The sequence below is a fragment of the Sciurus vulgaris genome (genome assembly GCF_902686455.1).
Source record: "Sciurus vulgaris genome assembly, chromosome: 9".
NCBI lineage: Eukaryota > Metazoa > Chordata > Mammalia > Rodentia > Sciuridae > Sciurus > Sciurus vulgaris.
Genome location: NC_136469.1, coordinates 29,632,305 through 29,656,287, shown reverse-complemented (window position 1 = coordinate 29,656,287; position 23,983 = coordinate 29,632,305). Strand labels below are relative to the sequence as shown.

General features: G+C 50.5%; 1 protein-coding gene across 6 annotated transcripts in view; it reads right to left on the bottom strand.

Annotated features, from left to right (window-relative positions):
- The window catches only part of FHIP1A (FHF complex subunit HOOK interacting protein 1A), a 294,902-nt gene that overhangs the window by 5,020 nt on the left and 265,899 nt on the right, over positions 1–23,983 (bottom strand). For 5 of the 6 annotated variants that reach the window (XM_079154187.1, XM_079154189.1, XM_079154186.1 and 2 more), the window contains 5 exons: positions 22,166–22,245; positions 14,716–14,906; positions 10,721–11,815; positions 4,266–4,444; positions 3,779–3,917 (listed from right to left, as the gene is read on the bottom strand). In XM_079154187.1, the coding sequence (XP_079010313.1) occupies positions 3,779–3,917; positions 4,266–4,444; positions 10,721–11,815; positions 14,716–14,906; positions 22,166–22,245 (1,684 nt within the window). Of the gene's footprint in view, positions 1–3,778; positions 3,918–4,265; positions 4,445–10,649; positions 11,816–14,715; positions 14,907–22,165; positions 22,246–23,983 lie in introns of those variants that run through there. The other variant, XM_079154191.1, reaches the window with a different exon arrangement.

Here is a 23,983-nt window from a genome sequence, read left to right as displayed (position 1 = left end):
CCTTCTAAATCATTATATTCAAGCTCTTCATTATTTTGGCTGCTTTTTAGAATTCAGCTCCATTTTTCAACACTCTTCTCAGAGTGTTGCTTAACTGCAGTACTAAAAATTCCTGACATTTATAGTACTTTCCACATTGCACTCCTATAGTCTTCAGTGTTAAAAAAAAAAAAAAAAAAATCCTCTGCTTTATTGCTTTAAATATCCTTTTAGATTAAAGCGTATCACGGTTCATGTCATAAAGAACTGGAGAAGCTGTTGAGAATCTGTCTTCCACCACCTTTCAGGAGAAACTCCCACCGGGCCAGCAACAGAAGTGTGAGGTGCCTGAGGTGTGTCACCCTTGGGGGCCGTCCCTCACCACCCACAGGGCCCTCAGGCACTGCTGCTTTCCAAAGGGCCCAGTGACGCTCAGGTGCCTGGAACTCCTCCCTCTGCCTCTCCGCATCTCACTCTCACTCGACCCAAGAGGCACCGCGTGGTTAAGAGCACAGACTGTCATCAGCCGGCTGAGCTGCTTCAGGCAAGCTGCTTTGCCACTCTGTACTTTCACCTCCTCGCCTGTGAGAAGCTCACAGAGTTACTATGGTGAGGACTGATGGAGGACAAAGGGCCCGCTGGGTGAACCTCAGGCCACCAGCTCCTGCCCCTGGAGGCACTCCCTGCTCTGCTTCTGCCCCATTTTACTGCCCTGCTAAGGCCGTGCTGTCTTCAGGCCTGTGCTGTCTGGGCTTTCTGAGGGCTGAGTCCCCCTCTGAAAGGACGTGACCTTAAACACCTCCCTCGTAGAAGCCAGTAAACGTGCTGAATGAAGGACGGACGTGACCAACGCCAGTCCTGTGTGCTCCCGACGCTCCCTGGAGTCCTCCTCTCTGACTTCCTCATTCAAATGCACTCCTCCCTTCTCCCCGAAAAGGGCTTTGTGGCTCATTTATCTAGCTTGATCTGTGAGTAAAAAGTGTCACTGCTCAGGCTTATTTACCCAGCTTGAATTCAAGAATCAAAACTGCCTTTGCTGATAGAGGCGGAGCGCGCCAGCCGGCGAGGACCAGCAGGGGCATCCTTACCACAGTCCCCCAGCAGCTGGGGCCGACCCACGTGGGCTCGCCACCAGCGTGTTGGCTTCTCAGGGCATCGCGAAGCGCCAGCGAGCTCTCGAGTCAAAGGCAAGCAGACCTGAGTGGCCGACCCCTCCTGGCAAGCAGCTCATCCTGGAATGCTCCGTTTCCTTCTCTGTAAAATGGGATGACACCTCCCTGCCTCCCCTTCTAGAGTAAGAGCTCAGTTAAAGGCCTCGAAGCAGAAGGAACCAGCTCTCTGCTTTTCACAGACTTGAGGGGAGAGAGAAACGCCTGGGAAGCGGCTGTCCCTCAGAGACCACTGTCTCAAGACTGCACTGAGGCAGCTGGCGACAAGGAGTCCACCTGCCGGGAGCAGCCGACCTGCTCCTGCTGCTGGAAGCAGAAGTGAGGAGCCTCGTTTTTCAGCAGAGCTGCCAGGAGGCGCAGGAAGAGGTAACATGACAGAGCGGCTTGATGCCAGTGCCTGAGTTGTACCCCTCCCCTGGTAAAAAACCCAAGCAAGCCTAGCCCCAGGCAGAGAAGGGGAGGGCACGGGAGACCCTCAGGGTCTGAAGAGCTGCCACAGAAGGTACTCGAGACTAAGATGGGGAGCTGTCAGGAGTCAGGAGGGAACCTGCTACCCTGCATCTCGGGGCAGCTTGCTAGGCAGAGGCCCTGGCACAGGCCTTTGGGGACCCAGATGAGTGGCCTTCACATGATCCTAACTGGAAGGTGCTCTGTGTCCCCCTGGGAACAGGCCGCCCAGATTTGACTCATTGACAGACGATCGCGTCCCAGGAAGTGCTACAGAAGTCAGCTTTTTAGAAGGGACAGGAAACCATCCCACTCCAGGAGTTCATATTTTTAAAGCTGGGAGGAAGGGTGTCACTTCGCTAACCTGAAAGAAGTGAGGGAATTAATCTGAAAAACTCCATTAAAAAATAAGTTGTATATCCCAAGAGAAGCTTCCTACAAGCCAAAGTCCCTTGAGCATCATGGACGTTAAAACGCATTGATCCCAGCTGACTATCTGATGACCACACGTGGTAAGACAAGTCCCTGAGCACATATCTTGCAGCCACGGCTGCCAGGCAGTCTGAAGCCAGGACAAAGCCTAGGTGTGGGTGATGCCCACTGCCACCTGCCCCTCCAAGCCCTCACCCTGGGCACAGGTTCAGGCTGCGTGTGCACTCAGCTCCATGAACGCCTCCTGCACGTGAGCTTCACAGTGCAGGCTGACTGCCCTGGGCCTCAGACCTGGCTTCTGCACATGGATATGGAGCTAAGGGGACCTTTCCTGCCCATTGCAGAGTGCTGTCCAGCAGTACAACCTGACTGCCCGGGAAGGCACCTTACGCATCGTCAAATACAAACGAAGACCAAGCCTGGGGAAGGGGATCAGGCGAGGAGCCGGGAGCCACCGTCTGTCCAGTGGACTGCAGAGAGGGCCACAATTCTTTGCAGGTCTTCCCATCACAAGGACCTTTTGCTCCATTCCTTTTTTTTTTTTTTTTTTGTGGTGCCAGGGATTTGAACCCAGGGCCTTGTGCTTGCAAGGCAAGCACTCTACCAACTGAGCTATAACCCCAGCACTGCTCCATTCTTAATCTGGGAATCTGAGACCTGCTCCAGCCAGCAGAGAGTAGCAGCCTTGACCTTGAGCCCCAGGAGACTTTCCACACTCCTGCTCTTGCTCTGGAACCCACTGACCAGCCCGGGCTACCCTGCTCACCCCATCATCCAGTCACCCACTGAGAGCCCATGCAAGCGGGTCCAGGCAAAACCAGCCGCGCTGGGCCGGGTGCACACGCACAGTCACGAATGGCTCTGCTAAGGCTGTTCTGGCAGTGGTCTGGCACACGCAAGTGCTAACTGCCACACCTTCTCCCACGAGGCGAGGCACTGCACAGCTGCCTGCTGGGGAGGAGCACAGCCAGCAGACCAACGTCCACGGGCACACGTGGGCCTCGAGGCTCGCCTCACACTGAGCTCTGGGGTCTCCCTTCCCTCCCTGAAGGGCCTTGCCTTCTCTCTCAGAGCCCAGCAGCTCAAAGCCTGACCCCTCATCCTGCCAGTGGCACCTCACAGTACCCTTAGGGCTCACTGCAACCAGATTTCTGATTATAGCCAAAAAGGACGGCTGGGGGCGGGGGGTGAATTCTTTATTTAAAAGTCGAGGGAGGGGCTGGTAGAGTGTGGCATGCTGGAGGCCCTGGCTTCCATCCCCAGCACCAAGACAGACAAAAAAGTTCAGGGACATGGGGCCCAATGAGACAAAGTACCAAGATCAAATAGCTACACAGAGGCAGGACAGGCCTGGCCAAAAAAATGGCGCAGGGAGGGCAGCCCACGCCTCTGTGGCCCGCAGCTGCTGCGTTACCTCCTGCAGGCTGCCCATACCACAGTCAGCTCCTCCCCTGCGCTGCTCTGTCCGGAAAAGGAATGCGCAGCCAGACCCCCAAGGACGGCACCAGCCAGGGCCAGGCAGACCCTCCTTTAGGTTTAAGGACACTGAGGGCACCAGCCAGGGCCAGGCAGACCCTCCTTTAGGCTTAAGGACACTAAGAGGGGGCTCCTTCCTGTTGCATAAAAACAAAAATATCTTCAGATGCTCCAAGGGCCCCGCCCCGGAGCCAGAGCAGCAGCTGTGAGCACAAACTAGCATTCAGGTGACGGGAGGATCAGCTAAGGAGGAAGCAGTGGAAAGGGCTGCTGACCTTTGGTTACTGCGGCAGGGGTCATGTCAGACACGTCCACCCGGAAGAGCAGGTACTGCTGGGCTTGGACGAGGAGGCCTGGGAAGTCTCTCTCCACCGAGGCGAACTGTTCGATCTTGTTTTTCACAGACGCGAGGACCTGTCAAACACATTGATGATGCTAAATACTGCACACTAGAGTTCCACTCTGGGGCATCCATGTATCTTTCAGGTATAGCCCTCATTACGGGAACTATTATGATATTAGGCATTTGCTCATTTTTAACTGCCTGGGTGTTCTTGGTAGGGCACCCTGAAAACATCAAACTAAATGAAGCTTTGCAGTTTGTCTAGAATAATCTACACAGCCAGCAAATTAGGACAGGGAAGGAAAGCAAATGAATTAGGACAGGGGGATTTTTTAATAACGACAAGATTGTGAAAAAAGGAGTCCAGATATCAGCACCCAGAAAATCTGCAGGTACAGAGGTGGGCCCCACTGCCATACCTGATAGAGAGAGCGTACGCTCGGCTGGAAGACCATGTTGGTGTTGAGAAGGAAGGAGCGCAGGAGTGGCTGGGGATAGCTGGCTAGCTGCGTGATGATCCCAATAAGCAGCAAATTAACATGCAGGGAGTTCTCCAGCATGTTCTCCAGCTTTGATAGGACCACGCTGATGAACGGGCCTGTGGGAAGAACACAAGGCTTCAGGGCTGGCTGGGCACATGGGGACATGTCCCCTCAACAATGGTGGAGCCACAGCCCCCAGACCACCATGGACCACCAGGTGCAAACCCAGATGGGTGCCCACATCGGGCCTTTTCCTGACGCAAGGTCCAGACAGAGACAAACCACTACCACAAAAAGAAGACACGAAAATATGCATGGAACTAATATTTCTGACTCCGCAAGCCATTTTCATACTTAGAAAATTATCAAGGGCCTTGAAAACAAGCTCAGATGACAAATTCCGTTGTCGAAAATTAAAACAAGCTTTTCCACGCTGTTTCCGTATTCCTTGCCCTGCCAGCACTCAAAACGTGACGTTCATCCTCTCAGGTTGCCGAATGTTGACGCAAATATCAGGCAAACCTGAGAGCCCATTTAAAGCTTTGGAAACAAGAAGTCTTTGTGGGGGGCTGGGAACAGAGCTCCGTGGTAGACTGCTTGGCTAGCATGCACAGGCCCTGAGTTCAGTCCCCAGCACTGCAAGACAAGACAAAACAAAACATCTCTGATATTAAGGAACACCAAATGCATGTGAAATATGCCCACCACACACCACCACGGGAACAGGCTTCCTATCCTGAACCTGCGCCCTGAGATTCTGCTCCCTCAAGTGCCACAATGTCAAACAACAGGAGAAAGAGGGATGAACAAGGCCCCGGGGCTGTAATGTGAGTAGCCTGGCAACAGAAACCACACTCTGATTCTCAGAAGAGGAAGAGAAGGATCTCAGTCCTGAGAGAGAGTCTGGTGTGTCACACAGATATTTAAAAAAAGAAAATCCACACGACTACAAAAGCCAGCTCATTAAAAAAGGGGCAAAAAAGAGCTCCTGCTACTTTGGGTCACTGAAAAATTAATATGCTTTATGTCCGAGTTCACTGAAGACCCAGGGAAAACAGGAAATAAATAAATAAGCCTGGCATTAATAAAAATTACTTGAGGATGTTTTAAATTTTTACCATAAAAATGTTCCATTAAGCAAAATCAATGAGACTTTTGTATTTTCCCCCAGTGGAGCTATTGATGATACCACTAAACCGTGGCATATTTATAGCACAAGCACGTGCCCTTGATAAACAGACGTACCTTATGAAGACTTCAGCACCATTAATGTGAATGTAACAGGACAGTCTTCATCACAAGCCGCTTCACTCAGAAGCCCTGGCAGGGTGAGAGCAAAACCTTTTGCAAGGGCACAAGGTCATGCCTATAAGAAATGGGAACACCGGGCCAGGCACAGCAGTGCACCTCTGTATTCCCAGCAACTCAGGAGGCTGAGCCAGGAGGATGGCACGTTCGAGGCCAGCCTGGGCAACTTAGGGAGACCCTGTCTTTAAATAAGAAGTAAAAGGACTGGAGCTGTAACTTGGTGGTAGAGCATCCCCAGTTCAGTCTTCAGCACAGAAAGGGAAGTGTGGAGGGGCGGGAGGGAGGAACGACACAGGGGAATAACAGGGTGACCGCAGTCTCCTATCCTGTCTATAGAAACATCCACAAAGTCTCTCAAGAGAGTCTCAAAAAACAGAAGAGGCACCATCCTCGCCCGTGCCATGCCAAGCAGCTCTGCCTCTCCATCCCTGGGACGGGGGCAGACTCCAGGCACGTTCCGTGGCAGAGGGAACTGACGGGCCTGGGAGGTGGAGGAGCCCTGGAGAAGCCTACACAACAGAACGGGAGGGTGCGCCCGGCGTGGAGGCCACCGCTGATCTTCCCACCAAGAACCACGGGACGTCAGTGGCGACTTCTCAGAAGGCGTCACAGCCCAAGTCTGGCTTTGCAGGTGGCTCTCCAGGGGAAGGCTGCGCCCTCACCCCACCTCTCGCCGGCTCCCTGCAGTCTCTGGCTCGGGCATCTGTTTCTTCCAGATGATACAAAAACGAGTCAACCAAGACACACTTAGGTGGAAGAGTCTCCCAAGGTCCCTGGTCCCAGCTGCCCAGGTCCTCCTCCAGCCACCATGCAGACATGGAAACCACTGACCGTCAGCGACCTGGGAGACCATCCACAAGCCATGGCTCCTACAGGTGGGGGAAAAACAGCTTGAACCCCGCAAGGGGGGAGAGTAAGGCTGTGACAGTGTCCCATCTGAGTGGCAGATCAGGTTAAGGCTGGAAGACTGCCACCACAATCCACGTGGTCTACCACGTGGACAGGAAAGGCGACACGAGGCCCGGAGGCAAGGCAAGGCAAGATGGTTCCACGGGCCTTCTCGAAGTCCTACTTTACTCTTAGTTTCTAGCACTTTAAAAAAAAAAAAAAGAACTGCTTAGCAAAAAGCAGTTGCCAGGGGAAACTGGTAAGCAGCTCAAATCAGAAGACAGAGCCACGTCTCAGAAAGCCACAGGCGCATGTGTGCATAGAAGGAGTGGGTATTTCTTTCCCTCTTCTCTGAGAAGGACAGATAAACTCCCACCTGCCACAGTCTGGGAACTGAACATCCCACAAAGGCCTGTGTTACAGGCTTGGTCCCCAGCCAGTGATGCTACTGGGAGGTGGAGCCTTCAGGAGGCACAGCTTAGAGGAAGGAAGTCAGTCACTGGGACATGCCCCCGAAGGGAATATGGAGACCCTGGCCCTCCTCTTTCACTTTTCTTCTTCCTGGCCACCCTGAGGCAAGCAGCTTCTTCCCCAATGAGCTCCCTGCCCCAATATGCCACCTTCCCACAAGCCCTAAAAGCAAGGGGCCAAGCAACCACAGATTGAAACCTCTGAAACTGTGAGCCAAAATAAACCTTTCCTTCTTAAAGAGGTGATTATGTCAGGTATTTTGTCACAGTAACAGAAAGTTAACAAACCACCATAAAATATTTAATTTTTCAGACTGACTAAGACAATCTCCATTGCCTATCCCTGTCATTCACTTCTCTCCCCTCAAGTGTCCCCATCCCCTGCCTCCATTGATCCTGCTCCTTCTGCTTTTCCCAAATTACAAAACAGAGCTGCCATTAGTTCTGTCCTCAACTCTCCAAATTCTACCTTGGAAACATCTGACTGTAGACCTTCACACACACAAACACACACACACACCCTGTGCCAGCTGTCTTAAGCCAGAGTTTCATCATTTCTTGTCTGAATTCTAGCAAAAATTTTTCTATTTTAATAGAGATTAAAATGATCTTTAAAATGGTCATTATATATTATATATAATAGTATAAGGGTATAAGTAAAAAACAGGCCACTTTCCTGAAGGAAACCCCTATCCCTGAATCCTGTTAACAGATTTTAGTATATCCTTCTAGAAATGTTTTATGTATATAATAAAATGGCAATAGCTGAATTATTGAAAACATTTATTAAGTACACCCCATGTGCCAGCCAGTGTTCCCAGGCACTTAATACAACCACCCTAGGAACTATATTTATTATTTATTCCATTTAAAGATAATGCAGAATGCTGAGTGCATTCGGTTAGTAAATAATGGAACCAGAATTTTAACGCAGACCATCTGTTTCCATGCTCTCAACCAGCTCGTCATCTCGCTCCAGGTGTGCAGTGTCTCCTCTCCCTCCCCTCCCCCCACTTCCAGTAAGTTTTTCAAGCCACCGGTGCGTAGCTTGCTTTTCCATGAAGGACACGTCCTGGAGACCACCTGACCAGCACGCCCAGCTGTCTCACTCATCTCAGGGCCACAGAATATTTGAGTGTTAAGGGAGCTGCGTCAATAAGCCAATCCCCTGCTGGTGGGTATCCGGTTGCTTCCAGGCTTTTCCTATTATAAACAATGCTGCAGTGAACATCCCTGTAGACATCTCTTGGTGCCCAAGTGTGGATACCGCTGTGGAAATGTTCCTGGACACGGTTACCAGGTCACAGCCCTGGTGAGTCCTGAACTCTGAATCAACAGTCTCTCACTGTTCTTCCAGGCACAAACCTGTTCCCTACTACTGCTGGCTCCGCATGCCTGCCAAGGCGGGCTTGTTCACGTTGCTTCCTGGACTTAACACTCAAGGGCTTCTTCAGTGCCGGGGGCGTAAGGTCCCCTCTTCAGCGTGGCACAAAGGCCCCCGCAGGCTCACATCAGCGAGGCTCTGGAGTCCTCTCCCACTTCCCTGCCTCACTAGGCTCCTTGGCACTCCTCTTTTCCTGTCTGCACCGTCATCCTAATCTGCTCTACCTGCACTTCCGCTCAGTGTCAGGGCCTCTCCTGGGGAGCCCTGCCCGCCCCCTGCCTCAGCGGAGGACCAAGGAGCATTTCTCACCAGGAGCGCACAGGCCCTCCCTGGGCTCTCCTCTCAAAGATGGGATTTCAGTTTTGTGTCCGTAGCTCCTAAGGACAGAACCTGCCAAATATTATGGTATCAATAAAAGACTGCTGAATACATGAATAAATAAAATTACATAAATGGAATGCTGTAGTTTTGTTGGGAAGTGAATTCACTTCAGTGGAAACTAGGACTCCCGTGAGAGAGGGAAGTTAAGCCTGATGCTGCAAAACACATTTAGAAGTTTGAAAACAAAGCTCACCTATGGAGAGAAAGAAAGAAAGAAAAAAAAAAGTTCTCTGAAGCTGTGTCCAAAGGAGGAAAAGGCACGGTTTTAGTTCTACTGACCTAGAAGTGTTGAACAATCAGCACCACGCTTACCAGTTCTCAGGCGCATCATATGTAAAGTGCTGATGAATTTAACAAGCGTCGCATTAGCTTTCTCTCCTAAGCTGTGCGTGGCAGTAAGCATCCCCCAGGGGTGATGCTCTGGGAGCTGCGGGAATGCTGGCATTCTGAAGAATGGCCTTTAGAGCCCGTGAGCGGGTGGGGCGGGCCTCCTGGAGGACCCGGAGGCGGAGGCACAGCTTCACTTCTGTCCTTTCCCTCCGTGGAGCTCACTGCTTCCCCCTCCCCTTCCCCTATCAACTGGGAAATGTGAGATGATCTAATCCTTTTTACTTATGATTGACTGACTGATTGAATTTTAATTAAAACTTGTTCACACTGAAATGTTATCTCAGCCAGAACCTGAAGCCTTATAATTGTGGAATTAAAAGCTTTCTCCTTGTTTAAATAAATCTTCAGGCATCAGTAAATAGATGAATAAATATTGGGGGAGGAGAGTGGAAGAGCCCCTTAAAATTGCATTAAGCCTACTTGGCTGGACCAGGGGCGGTCTGCTGTCATTCATCTCAGAGGACCCTGGGGTGGGTGGAGCACAGTCCCCCTTCACTACATTGTTCCCTGCTGCCTGGGAAGGAAAAGCATCAGCTGAGACTTCAGGAGCCACCTGCAAGCACAGTAATAAGGCCTCCCCACCTCAGGAATGCAGCCAGTCTTCACAGGGCCAGAGGGTGGGCCCAAGGATGCCAGGCCACATGGGGATGCTAAGGCCACAGGGATGGTGAGAGGCTAGAGCAGGATCCACTGCAGGCCTGACTCCAAGGCCACTGTCTGTGACACTAGTTTCTCCCAGCACCACTCCCTGCTCCTGAACACCATTCGGGGCCCCACCCCGGCTCCCTTGAGCGAATGGACCCTTCTCATCTGTAGAAATTCCCTTGGCACTGCCATTTGCAAGTTCAGATTTTATTGCTTAATAATTAATGATGTTTTCTATCCTCTTTCCTCACCCACCCCACTCATCTGCTGTCCCATCCTGTCCCTTTTGATGTCTACCTATGCTGCACATGACGTCTACCTGTTGCTGGCACTGTATCACCGTGTAGAAGAGCGAGGAGTGCCGGTGGGTCCACTCTCCTTATCTTGGGGTGAAGATCCTGCAGCTATCTGAATGGGCTCCCAAGGGCACAACCAAGCCCGGCCTCTGATGTGTGTGCACAGCTCCTGTCACTTAGAAATGTCCTAAGCACCTTCTGCATGCTGGGGACAGAGCAAAACAAAGGCATCTCTGCCCCAGGGAGCAAACACTCTGGTGTGGGAGAAGGTAATCTTTGAGAAGACGCCTAAAAGTAAGTGCTAAGGAGAACAACAGATTAGACTAAAGGAAGTGGCTCACTGAACACTCACACTGGATTCCTGTGTGGCTTCATCAGTCCTGTTACTCTATCACAGGCTCATCAAGGGAAGTAAAAGTCAACCCCTAACTTGCTAAATGAACAAGACAATCATTACAAGAATGACAAAATAAAAATCAGAGCTCCCCTCTTTGCTCCTTACCAAAGTACTTTCACTCCCCTGTCGGGTCAGTGGAGAATGCTGCTCGCCTTCACCTACCTTACTTTCCTGTTCCAAACTGCACAGGGGCTCTCAAAAGCTGAAACCACAAAGCAATTTAAGATGGTCACCTGTGAACGGGGTGCTCTGAGTCCTCCCGGCATGGGGCCCGGCACAGGCAGCCTCCTCTCTCACCCCAAATGGGGAACACACGGGCTCTGCAGCAGGAGCTTCCGCCATGAAGGAGTCAAAGTCCTCCTGGTCCTCCTCCAGGTCCTTCTCCCGCTCCTCCTCTGCCCCCTTCTGTTCTCCTCCGCCCTCTCCTTCCCTCCCTTCTTCCTCCTCTGTGAGAAGCAAGGGGTCCGGGGGGAAATGCTGGTCCACCAGGCTCTCAGTGCCCGAGTCCAGTTCCTTGATGATCTGGTCACACTGGGCAATGAAGTCCTCGCTCTCGGGGTGGACCTCGGCCAGGTCTGGCCTCTGCTTTGCCTCGGGCACCTGGGTCGCAAGCTCTGAGTCCAGTTCGGGGGCGACCTCGGGCTCATTCTCCTGCTTTGGTGGCTCGGACACATCCAGCAAGGGGTGCGCGCTGTCCCTCTGCTGTCCCTCTGCGTCTGTCCCTGGCTGCGGGCTGGGGAGGGGGCCGTTGTCCACGCGGGGCCGCTGTGCCTCGGGCAGGGCCTGGGCCGGGGACCCCGCGGGCTTGTGCTGAGGCCTCCCGGCGACGTCGTCAGCGTCCTTCTCGGCACAGAGCCGGTACACCATCACGTCGTCCTGGAAGTCTGACTCCTCGATGTAGGCGCCCCTGAAGAGCTGGATGGCGTTCCTCTTCATCTCCTGGATGTGCTTCGGGGGCTCCCGGGGGGCCGGGGGCCCGGGGGCCTCTGCGAGGTGGCGGGGCCCCGGGGAGCCCACGTCGCCCGAGGACATCCCGGTGTCGTAGCTGTCGTCCCACTCCAGCTCCGTCTGGCTCCGGGCCTTGGCCGCCCCGGGCGGGCGCTGCGGCAGCCGGGGCGCAGGGCGCAGCGGGCTCTCCTCCGCCGCGCTCCGCAGGAACGTCTCGGGGTCGGGCGAGTCGCCGTCGTACAGGGCGGACCAGACGCGGCAGTCCCTCATGCAGCGCAGGATGTTGGCGTGCGCCTCCCACAGGTACTGCAGGTAGCTGACGTCCAGGGCCTTGCCGCACTCCACGATGCAGGCCGCGGGCGCGGGCGGCTCCACGGGCCCTGCGGGAGAGCGAGGGTGGTCAGCACAGGACCAGGGGCCGGGCCACTCGAGGTCTAGAAATGTCTGACTGAATGGGTCTTGAGTCATAAAAAGTGTTTAGATTTGAAGGAAAGACACTCTACTCTCAGAGAAGGCAGAAATGGCCCGTCAGGTACTGGCTAAGGCCATCGAAGAACTTCCTGATAGCAGTCATTAGAGAAGGAAGGAGGAGCCGGTCAGGGCGCCTCCGCCGTGAGAGGGCTACGGTACACCTGACGGAGAACCGCCTGCAGACGCCAATCAGCCGGGGAGTTTTTTACTTTGATTCTAAAGTGAAAGGAAAAACCCATAGGCTTAAAGTAACCCATGAATTTTAACTGATCCTGCCTTCCTGGGGACTTCTGGGATACGGAGATATATCATAGGGTCTCTTTAAGTGAAGTCATGCCCACTGTCCAGTCGTTTTAAACTGAGAATTGGGTCTTCCCACATGACCACCTTTTACCAGTTCCAACCTCTTTACTGAAACAGTTGTGAAAACATCTGCAATTACATTTACATTTTCCCTTGAAGGGAGAAAATCTTAAGTCTTTAAGGAAAATCATTCTACCATTTCTAAACCATTGAGAGGCTGCAGGTGCCTATGACTGCTGCAGCCCTCTCCACCCTCCAATGTGGTGGAGGTTACCCTCCCCACTCACAGGTGGAGAAGCTCAGGCTCCTAGATGGAAACACGTCCCCCTAACGGTGGCAGGGCCGCCATTCAAGCTCAGGCTGCCTCACCCCAACCCCCATTCTTCTTTCAGTGCCACACCTCTGTAAGTCTCTTCCCCCACCCCCCACGATCTGGATCTCTACCCGCCTGCGTGAGGACTGAGCCCTTGAGAGTACACATTTTCAGGTCATTCAGGTAGACATAATTCATTTTTACAGCTCTACTGCCAAAAGGTTGGTGTTTATCTATTACAAACCTTAAACAAAAATACATCAAGAGACTGGGGCTGCAGCTCAGTGGCAGACGCTTGCCTAGCCTGTGTGAGGCACTGGGTTCAATCCTCAGCACCATGAAAGAAATAAAAATAAAAAATAAATAAGCAAATAAACAAATAAAAAGACATGCTGTCCATCTATAACTACAAAAAAAAAAAAAAAAAAAAAAACCAGAAAAAATACATCAAAAACTGCCCTGAGTCATATTTACTGAGCACTTAATACCTGTAAGTCTTCTAAGAGTTACTTTCAGTGTCTTAACTCACCTATCCTTGGAACAACCTTTTGGGGAGGTTCTATTTCAACTGACAAGGGAAAAGGTTTGGAAGGGTTAAGTACTGTGCCCCAAAAAGTGGTAGAGCCAAGACTCGGAATCCTACCTGTCAACCACTGCACAATCATTATACTAGCTAGCTAGCTAGGTGTGTAATCCACCCATGAGAGTGTTCTTCTGGGGTAAGACAACCCCAGGAGCAGGATGTGGAGAAAACGAGGAATATGGAATCAGAGTCTACTGGCCAGATAACCTTGAACAAGTCTCTGAATCTGTTCTTCATCTATATAACAGGAACACTACCTTCTTCAAATCAGCAAACGTAATCACACAGAGAAAGAAGTTGGCAAGTTCTGGACAATCAGATGTTTAATCTGAATTTTGAGTCCCGCATCAAGTTAAGCCACAACATCACTCTTGGAACAACTTGCATAGTAAATTTTTTAAAAGGACATAAATTTTTAAAAATGTTTTTAAGAATAACTTTGGAATGAGAAAATATAAGATATCCACACTACTGTGCCTTACAGGAAAATATATTTAAGATACAGCCACATAAATTGTTGATTTCTATGCATATACTGTATCTTGATCTGCAGATCACACCTTAATTTCTAAAAAATTATATTTATATCAAATGCATGAATCACTTTCTTGGTCATGTAGCTCAGTTCCTAAATAGATGTCATCTAAGAGGACTGTGGCTGGGTGGACAGAACAGCATGACCAGAGGGGTATCAGAACATAGGCTGGAAACACTTCAGTCACCTCCAGGACTGGATCATTTCCTAGTGGTCACAGGACAGGCAGAACGTCCCTGAACTGCAACAGCCATGTGACCCTCAAAGATACACAAATATTTGTCCCCTTGCTACCAGCTGCTGCCCAAGGACCAAGGTTAACAGAGGTGGCCATTTAAATTTAACTGGTACAAAGTGAACTGCAGATGACAGACAGGACGTGAGTATGACTCCTGCAGTGAAGTTCACCCGTGACAGTCCCACGTGTGTCGACTGAACTAATCAGAGGAAGCTGCCACACCACAAACTGCAAGTTTTATAATGACATACATATTTGGGGGGTGGGCACTGGGGCTTGAACTCATGGGCACTTGACCACTGAGCTGCATCCCTAGCCCTTTTTATTTTTTGCTTTGAGACAGGGTCTGGCTAAGTTGCTGAGGCTGGCCTGAACTATACCTGCCTCTGCCTCTGCCTCCCAAGTGCCTGGGACCACAGGTGGGCACCCCCACGACCCGCTATAATGCTGCATAACTGACAGACGAACACGCCACAAATGGGACACTTTGGGAGCTCAAATGAGGGCTAACTCCACTTTCGCTACAGCCAGCTCCACACCCGTGACCCTCATTTTGTTGTACACGTGCCAGTACACATCTTCACGTTGGACTTTGAGGCTGCCACTAGAAGGCCCACTTAAAACAAAGGCCAGGGACAATTGCTGAGGTGACGATTGGGCACTTCAGTGAATGCTGATTGCTAAGTGTCCATACTCCCATGAGTAAGAGAAGGACCCAACTAGTCACTCACAAAAGAAATGGGACCCTGCCTTACTCCATCTGCCCGAGGACCCAGGCCCCCAGGAGAGATGGAATGTGGCATCCTGTCTGAAGGAGGGTCACTAGCAAGTTCCTACCTGAGGCATCATGCGTCCACTTCGACCAGAGAATATAATCCTTCTCCTGGTTCCCAAGCGTCAGAGTGATCCCACTGGCGCAGCAGACAGGGGTCAAGGCTAGCAGCTTGGCCGCAGACACAGAGTAGCAGTCCCTTTCCTTCACGGCCCACCGCTGACTGAGCATCATGTGGTTGCAGGGGATCAGATACCTGGAAAAACAGAAGAGCTGCTCAGTCCCCGCCATGCCCTCCACCACTGCTGGGACCGAGTCCCAAAGCACCGTTGGCACGGGTGGTGGCAGTCAGGATGCGCCCTCTCCCCACCCTCCACCCACCCCACACCAGCCACCGGGGCTGGCCCACTCCCTGTCCAGGCTGCTCCTCCCCCAGAACAGCCCCTCGCAGAGCACCAGACCTTCCCAGCTTGGCCTCCATGAACTTCCCCACCACCCCTGGCCTCTGTGCCTCTGAACCACCGGAACTTCCCCTGGAGCGTGTTTGTCCCTTTCTCTGCCTGACAAACGCCCCAACACCCTGCAGAGTCCAGCTCCTCCCTGAGAAGGCTCCCGGCCCTCTGCTCCAGGACGGAGCCACTCCCTCGCTCCCGTCCCTCTGCTCGCTGCTGAAGCACCACCATCGCCTTGCCCACAATCACTTCAGGTCTGCCTCTTCAACATAATTTTCTGCCAGAGCAAGGACCTGCTTCAATAGTTCTGTCATATAATCCTGAAAACTTGGGCTCAGAGTGAGCACCGAGGAAGCCAGCAGCAACCGCTCCACAGGTGTTATGGTTGAGATGCGGTGTCCCCCAAAAGCTCACGTGAGACAATGCAAAAAGGTTTGGAGGAGAAGTGACTGGATTAGAGGCTGGCCCTAATCAGAGAAGAAATTCCTGATGGGAGCGCTGAGTGGCAACTGAGGCAGGTGGGGTGTGGCTGGAGGAGGGGGCACTTGGGGGCATGGCTTTGGGGTACCGTATTTTGTATCTGGCAAGTAGAGTCTTTCTCTGCTTCCTGGTCATCTTATGAGCCACTTCCCTGTGCCACACTCTTCTGCATGATGTTCAGTCTCACTTGAACCCTGAGGAATGGAGCCTGCTGTCTGACACCTCTGAAACTGTGACCCCTCAAATAAACTTTCCCTCCTCTATATTGTTCTGGTAAGGCCTTTTAGTCTCAGCAACAAAAAAACTAACTAAAACAACAGGAACCCTCTATGTTCTCATGGGTGGCCCGAAGACATGGTGGCCACGGACTTGGTGAGGAGCATTGGACCCCCTTCACATGAGTCTCTTCTGGTTGGTGATTGAAAGCACCTTAGTGTGGTCATGAACCTGGAGACAAGGTGCGTCTCTGAGTCATGGGTGGGATCAATGCGTAGAATGAAGGGTTTAAGTGGCTTTCTCTCTTCACAGGGACAGCCACACTGCTTGCTTAAACAGAGATGGGGCACATGGGTAAAGGACCCGAGCCAGCTGCAGCCCGTTCCTGAGCCAATCCCAGAACAGCCTAAGCCCTCATGTGACCAATCACAACCTTCCCATAAACAGAATGGCTTTTGTTTCTGTCCTGAGCTCTAGAGAAAGAGGCAGCAGGAAGGAGAACAAGCTGAGATGCAGGTTTCCATGAAAGGTAAGAAGCCAGGATATGTCCCGGGGCCTGCAGACATCAGGCTGCCTCCCTCGACCGCTGAAGACCCACGTGAGGAAAACCAGAGTTGGTATTCGTGCCCATCCACTGCACAAGCCCGAGGCAGGAGGAGGTGGCTGAATTCCCTTTCGTGGTCTTCACAGTGAAGGTCTGAAGAATGCTTCCCAGGTGCGAAGTGACACACTCGCCACCTAACCCTCAGCTCCTCCAAACACCACACCTAACCTCCTAGTGTTGCTAGATAAGGGGGTCCTGTCCCCTGTCCCCGCCCCCATGGCATGTCCACACTTAAACTATCACGCCCAGTCATGTCTGCTGTGGTGGCATCTATTTCCATAAGCTCAGCTCCATGACAGCCAAAAGCCCCAAGAACACAAAGGGAAGGAGGAGGAGGGCAGTGGGGTGAGGGGCCCATCCGTTCTAACCCTGGGCTTCACCTGGGCCCTCATATCTGAGCCTTCCAGGAGGAGAGATGCTGTAGGCAGAAAACAAAGGAGCCCTTCTTCCCAAAGATCTCAGTGTGCACAGATGCTCTGGGGACCAGGAGTGACACAGGGGACAGAGGCATCCTCCCACCTCCCTCTCAACACGGCATAGCTGGAGCCCAGTGGGCACTACAGGAGGGTAGGCTGCTCCAGGGTGGCAGGAGGGGACCAGGGCACTTGGCAGCACTAACACAAAGGGCCAGAGCAGGTGGGGAGAGCATCAGGGCCACCGCGACACGGAGGTGGGAGGCAGACCTGTCTGTGAACCCATGCCGGTGCTCTTCCCTTGGGCACCCCAAGAGGTGATGGCTGATGTCTGCAGTGGGCCAACGTCTGACAGGAGATGGCGGGCGAGAGCTGAGGAAACCTGACCTGTGGTAGTTGACGTGAATTCTTTCCCACAGGCTGGTGATATTCAGATTACATGGGATTTGGCGCATCCTTACTTTGGTCATTAATTATTTATGGAATAAACTGCTTCAGTGTTTTTATATACTGCAGGAACTCAAAGACAACTTGCAGCTCAAACCAAGTATATTTCATGATTTAAGTTGATACTCATAGATTTCTACTGTCTGGTTGAAGTGTTAAAAAAATGGAACACTGTATCAAAGCTAATAAAGCTATTTATCAGATACCACCAGCGGGTAGCTTGAAATTGTTTTAGAATAAAGTTACTGGCAATTTGCAACTTCACAAATACATGCTTGCAGGAAAACTAAGAATTTTCTTCTGAATAAATCAACTGAAGGGAGATCCCCTGTTGGTTAAAGAGGAGGTTCTGTGAACTGTGAAATAGGAGCATCCACTCAAATGAATGACCTCCCTAGTATTCAAGGTGGTCATTTCACAGTGTCTTTAAAATGAAGGACCCTCACAGAGGAAGGAGCAGACAAAGCCGACCCTAACCCTCTGTCTTTCCATCACTTAGAGGGAAAAATTAGGAATGGAATGAATGTGAGAAACTCCCAAAATGTCAAATAGCAAAATAAAGCGGCTGTCAAGAGCAGAAGAATCACGTAAGCACTTAGTACAGGTATCCGTCAACAAGCTCTCTTCACTTATATCTTATTTGTGAATTTTATTTAATTTAGAAGGAAGTAAAAATAATCAGAGACTAATTACTAACTTGAGACATCCAGCTGACGCAGCTGACTTGAAGCCATCCCCCAACACAGCAGGGGTGAAAAAAAATGTCCATATTGTCCTGCCGGTTTTCATTAATTCCCCAACCCTGGGTCCACTTCCTTTGTTCCTGGATATCACTCATTAAAATAAACCATGGCTTCTGAAACAAGGTGGTGACAAGCAATGGTGACAAAGCACACGTCCTGCTGCACTGACTAGAAGAACAACACAGTGACATACAGAGAGGTGAGCTAAGCACATCTCCTGAGGTAGTAACAGTCACCCCCAGAACGCACCCGAGGCACAAGGCAACAGCAGTGAATCTCAGGAAGGTTACTAGCTGTCTGGGGACGGGCTGGCCGCTTTCTCTAGTCCTCTTCCCCGGGAACCCGCTCTATTCCCGTCTCCCTCTCCTCACACCCCCAGTGCCTGTGCAAGAGGGAAGCGCTCCTCAGGGGCACACACAGCTCTCTTCCAGCACAACAGCCTCAACCTGAACCTAACAGCAATGCAGTCCACAAACAGGGCAGGGCACGGTCACCTCTGCAAAGACACACCCGACCAGAACGTTGAGAAGCGGCATTCAGGTATCTAGCAATCAAATTTTTACCTAAACTGGGAAGAGATACGGGGAGGAGGAATCTGTCACTGCCTGCCTGTCCTTGCCTATCACATGTCACTTCCAAGGAGCCGGGTGACTTCGTGTTGTCTGCTCACTAAAGTATCCTCTCTTGCGGGGTGTCTTATTTCTACTTGCTTTTCTGATACCTCGTCAAATGAAAGAAACACATACCTGTTACAAATGGAATATCACTTTGAAGTGTCAATATTTAAGAGCATTGAGTTGCAATAGAAATTGACATAAGGTTATTATTTATTTATCACACAACAAATAACTTCATTAAAAAGCCTGCACACAGTCTCCACTGCTCTGTGGCCTCCGAGAACTCCAAGTCTACCAAGTACGTTCAAAAGATGGCAATGGTGGCCAAAACAAAGAGGATGGATTACAAACCTATTTTTTTATGTCCTTTAAAGTTTACGTGGCTAGAAAAATAGAGTTTTTATTTTTCTTGCTTTGGGGACATTCTGAAAGAGAAAGATACTGCTTTCATAAGTTTAAGGCAGATTTTCTGGAAGATTCACCTCCCTTAAGTCTGTGTAATACTTTACAGCACTTCAAAATATGTTCACGTGTCAGCACAGGTGATCTCCACAACCGCCTCAGGAGTAGTCACATTCCCAAACCAGAGCAGGTCAGGTCAACTGAGCAGCTCAGAGGAAGGAGACCAGGAGCCAGTGGCTCTGGTGTCTTCTCCTCTCTCCTCATGGATCCCCCCACACAGTGCAGGAGAATCAGAGGAACCATTCAATAAAGATAACGGACTGGGGATGAAGCTCAGTGGCAGAGCACTGGCCTAGCATGCACAAGGCCCTGGTTTATCCTCAGCACCGCCAAAACAAAAAAGAACAACTTGAGTACAGTATTATGATCTCCATCACCCTCATTAAAGAAAGGAAGAAGGAGAGAGGGAGGGAGGGAAGGAGCCACCTCAGGTCAAGCCTTGGTCTATTTTTCCGTCTAGAACTTGTGATAACACGCCCTGCAGGCATTTTCTAGGAAATTACTTGTTCTTACTCACTATGGAAATGGCTAGCCCAGCCTTGGACAGGTTCCTATTTCAAACATGAGCTGATTTCTCCATCTTCATAAGGTTCAGGTCTCCGGCCCAGAAGCAGCCTTGGCTAATGCCATCTCTGAGGACAATTTTTAATATGACAAGCAAGGCTTTAGAAGCAGAGAAAAGGTAATCAGAGCTCACCTTGTAAAGGTCACTGAACAGCCAGCAAGCACCCCTCCCACCACCTGGGCCAAATCTGCCCTTCTCCCACCTTGGGGAGGCTCTGGCCTCTGGAGCAGGGCCAGGCTTCCAGGAACCCTGAAGAGCCAGCTGCTCTAACTACTATCAAAGAAGCAGCATTTAAGCATTTAACATTTAAGTACAAGCCAGTCCTACCCACCTAGGAGAAAAAGCCTGGTTTTGGGCAATAAGAAAGGCTTCAAGGAGTGTTGTTCTGGGTTTCATTGGCTGGCTAAAGCATTGCACGTCAGCACACCTGACGGGAGCTGAGTCATCCTTTCAGGAGGGACTTCCCAGGGCGCCTCTTTGTGACTGGATTTGTTCTCTGCTAATGTCTTAGGATTTGTTATGGTGACCTGTTCTAAACCCTAAAAAGTTCAAAAACTCTTTTTTTTTTTTTTTTACTTAAAAATCTAATAGGCAAAACTCTCCATAAAGCAACTCGTCCATGAGGCCCCCACAACTCACAGCCACCAACTTTTCCGGGCTCATTTTTTAATCACTCCCTTCTGGGGGGGGACGCTGTGCCGCTCTGCACCACCCCTCAGACTGTGGTCCTCAAGCTCGCAGGTCTCGGATTCCTCAGGTGCTGAGACAGCTTGCTGGGGCCCGCCCAGGGCTTCTGATTTGGGAGGAGACCAAGAACATGGATTCCTGACCAGTTCCAGTGGTGACGCTGGGCTGCTGCTTCCCCCAGGATGACACCGCTTAGTTTTCTAGAGATCCCTATCTGTGAATGTAGTGCCACCCATCCTGAAGGCCATCTCCTTGGTACTTTACTCAAAGCAGGACACAACCCTGCTGTGATCCAAGGAAAGACCACGCCTTCTCCCTCTTCCCTGCTGTCAGCTCCACCACCTTACTCCCCAGGGCCCGGCAAGTGAAGGGTCAGGAAGTCCACTGAGGAAGGAGAAGGGGACTGCCAGCTGAGGGTTGCTGGCTGTCTCTTTCATTCCAACTGTTATATAAGATAAAGCTGCTCCCCCGCCCTTTACTGCAGTCATTTCCCCGCCTCCCGACTTCTTGTCAGTCTGTGGACATCCTAGCTAGCTATTGGTTCATCAGTCAGCTTGCAAGTATCCTTCTCCGTTGTTGGTCCTTTTAGCCCGCAGAATTCAACTACTTAAGGATAGCTCCCCGCCATCTTTTCTCATGCTCTCTCTTCTTCTCCTTGCTTTCATGCTGTCTCCTCCATTTCTCACTCTCCTGCGCACGCGCCTTTCTCTTTTCCTCTCATTTTCTCTTACCCTGCAGGGAGACACTCTGTATGCTTAATAAACTCCCTTATGTAAACTCCCGTGTTCAGAGTGGTTTTCTGAACACCAACCACAGAAGGAGTGTCAGCACAAACCCTGACCAAGTCCCTGCCACTGGGAGCACCTCCCAGCCCTGGCCCTCCACTCTTTTCTCAGCTTTGGGGCAACTTTCTTCCCAGCTCTGTTTCCGTTATTGCTGGGGTGGGTCTCACTGGAGGAGTCAATCCAAGATTCAGGATCTGGGTTCAGAGAAAAGGAGAAAGAGCACCATGGTGTGGCCTGGGGTTGATGCAGATGCTTCCCTCGGGGAGTAGGGAAGAAGAGCTTGGCTGATCAAGGCACAACCTGGTGCCAACAAGTCTCCTACCTGAATCACCAAATCAAGGTCATCTCAGTAGCAGTCCACTCTGACCCTCACGACCCATCTTCGGATACCAGCCCCTGGCAAACCCTTTCCACCTGCACTGAGGGCCACCTGGGCCACCTTGACGAGAAGTCCTGCTTGCTCAGCTGCCCCCAGGTCCCACTCCCTTCTGAGTTGCACTTGGCAAACGCTGGTTAAATATTTACGGGATTTAACTGAAACACGATCACAGATCTGACAGAGCACACTGGATTGTGTACCACTACCAAAGAAAAAGTCAAATTGTATTCAACAGCTTTTCATCTTTGGGACAGTTGTTTTTAATAACAAAGATCCCTAATAAACATATTTCAGGAGAAAGAATTTCGGCGACCATTCCAAAGAGCTTTCATGATACTTGTGAAAATTTCCAAACACTCTCCCTGATGTTTCTAGGAACACATTTATAATAAGATGCACATACCTCCCTCCCGACCACTCCCCTGACCAAAAAACAAAACAAAACCTTCACAGAGTAAAACTGAAATCAACCTGGGGACACAATGCAAAATTTAAATTGAAGCTCTTGATGATGTTCTTCCTCAGAAGCATGCCCCTCTTTAGCTTGTATTACCAAAGTAAAATGAAATACTAATAGCACACAATTAATTTTTCTTTAAAGGGAGCCAAAATAAATAAATAAATAAAAAAAGAAAAAGAAAAAGAAAAGGTGGCAGGTAACTCACCTTAAAACGAGTTGCAACATCACGTCTTCACAATGCAAGCCGATGAGGGTTCTGAAGAGCGCCAGGGACACCACACAGAGCTGGGAAGCAGTCAACACAGTCTACTTCAGAGTGGACTCAGAACTCTACTCACCACAGATGGAAAATAAGTCGGAATTATAAAATAAAATGCCCCCCCAGCAGTGTCGAGGAAAAGCACACTGCTGCCAGGGGCCGTGTGTTCAGGATGCGGGCTCGCCTTAGGAGCTGGTTAGAAAGCCCGTGCCTGGAATCACACCATCAGGCAGAATGAGCCTCCTGAAAAACGCCCATCACCAACTTCCCAAGAACCAGATAAACACGCCCCCTATGGCTCCCCCCACACATACTCCCCACCTGCCTCTTCAGGTAATTTGTTTTCCTGGGTTATTTTCAAGTGTGGCATTGCTTGTTTACAAGAGAGGGATCACAGAAAATTGCATATAACCCAGCCAGCTCCCTGCAGAGGCCACAGCCCCAAGCCCGGCTCTTCCCTTGGCTTGGGGGCAAGTATTCTGCTTGATTCCACTTCCTACAGTGCTGAGGGTATGATGATGTAGCTCTCTAATAAATTCACTAAAAAAACAAGAAGTCTTTCAATCTCTGATTTCCAAAAGGGAAAGATAAACTCTCAAATAGGGGAGATCCATAAAGGTGCATTACAAAGTCACTGCACCCTTGAGAGTAAGCCAGTCCACAGGGCCATTTAAGTCACGTAGGCTCTCATTCTTTGCACAGGAGAAAAAAGTGCTTGCCTGTCTTCTAGGCAGGATGCCCTTAACACCTGGTCAAGGAAATCCACCGTGGTATTATAAAGAAATAGCCTTACCTGACGGCCCCAAAACACCTCTTTTGCCCAGGGCAGGTCACACACTTGCAGTTAGCTGGAAGCAACATATTCTGTCCCATTCCAAGCCATTGCCTGCCCTGCTCCTTCACCTGCAATGCCTTTTCCTGCCTTCTCCAAGACTACATCCTATTTATCCTCAAAGACTTACTTTAGGCATCGCCTCCCGGTGGAAACACGCATAGTACTACCACCAACACCTCCTTCTCCCCGGCTCAGTAGCCCTCCTACCTGCTGCCACAGTAACCCAGCGAATCGCTGTGGAGGGTGCTCAGCGGAGTGCTCTTTCCTTTCTACCACTGAACTGTTGGAGTTCTTTATTTATGTATAGAATTAGACAGATACAGAAAACTTCCTATCATTTTGTGGATTGGTCAATTTCTTGATGATGTCCTTGGAAGCACAGAGTTTTCACTTGACAATGTCCAATTTATCTGTTTATTCTGTTGTTGCCCATGCTTTTGGCGGCACATCTAAGAAACCACTACCAAGGCCATGAGGATTTGCTCCTATGTTTGCTTTTCAGAGTTCAGTAGCTTTAGCTCTTACAGTAAAGTGTTTGGTCTTTGATTTATTTCTGAGCTGATGCTTACATATGATGTGAGGAAGGAATTCAACTTCACTCTTCTGCATGTAGGCATCCAATTGTCCCATCTTTATTTGTTGAAAAGAGTATTTTCCCCCCACTGATTGGTCTTGGAACCCGTGTTAAAAATCCACTGACCATGAGTCTGTGAGTTTAGTTCTGAAGTCTCAATTCTATTCCATCGATCTCTTTGTCTATCCCTTTACTTGTTCCATGCTTGAAGGAAGCTTCGAAATCTCAAATATTTACAGCAAAACTGAAACCTAGTAGACACTCCTCATTTTCCCACCACCCAGTCCCTGACAACTACTTCCCTACCTTCTGTTTCTGTTTGATTACATGAGATGCTTCAAGTGAATGGAATCAT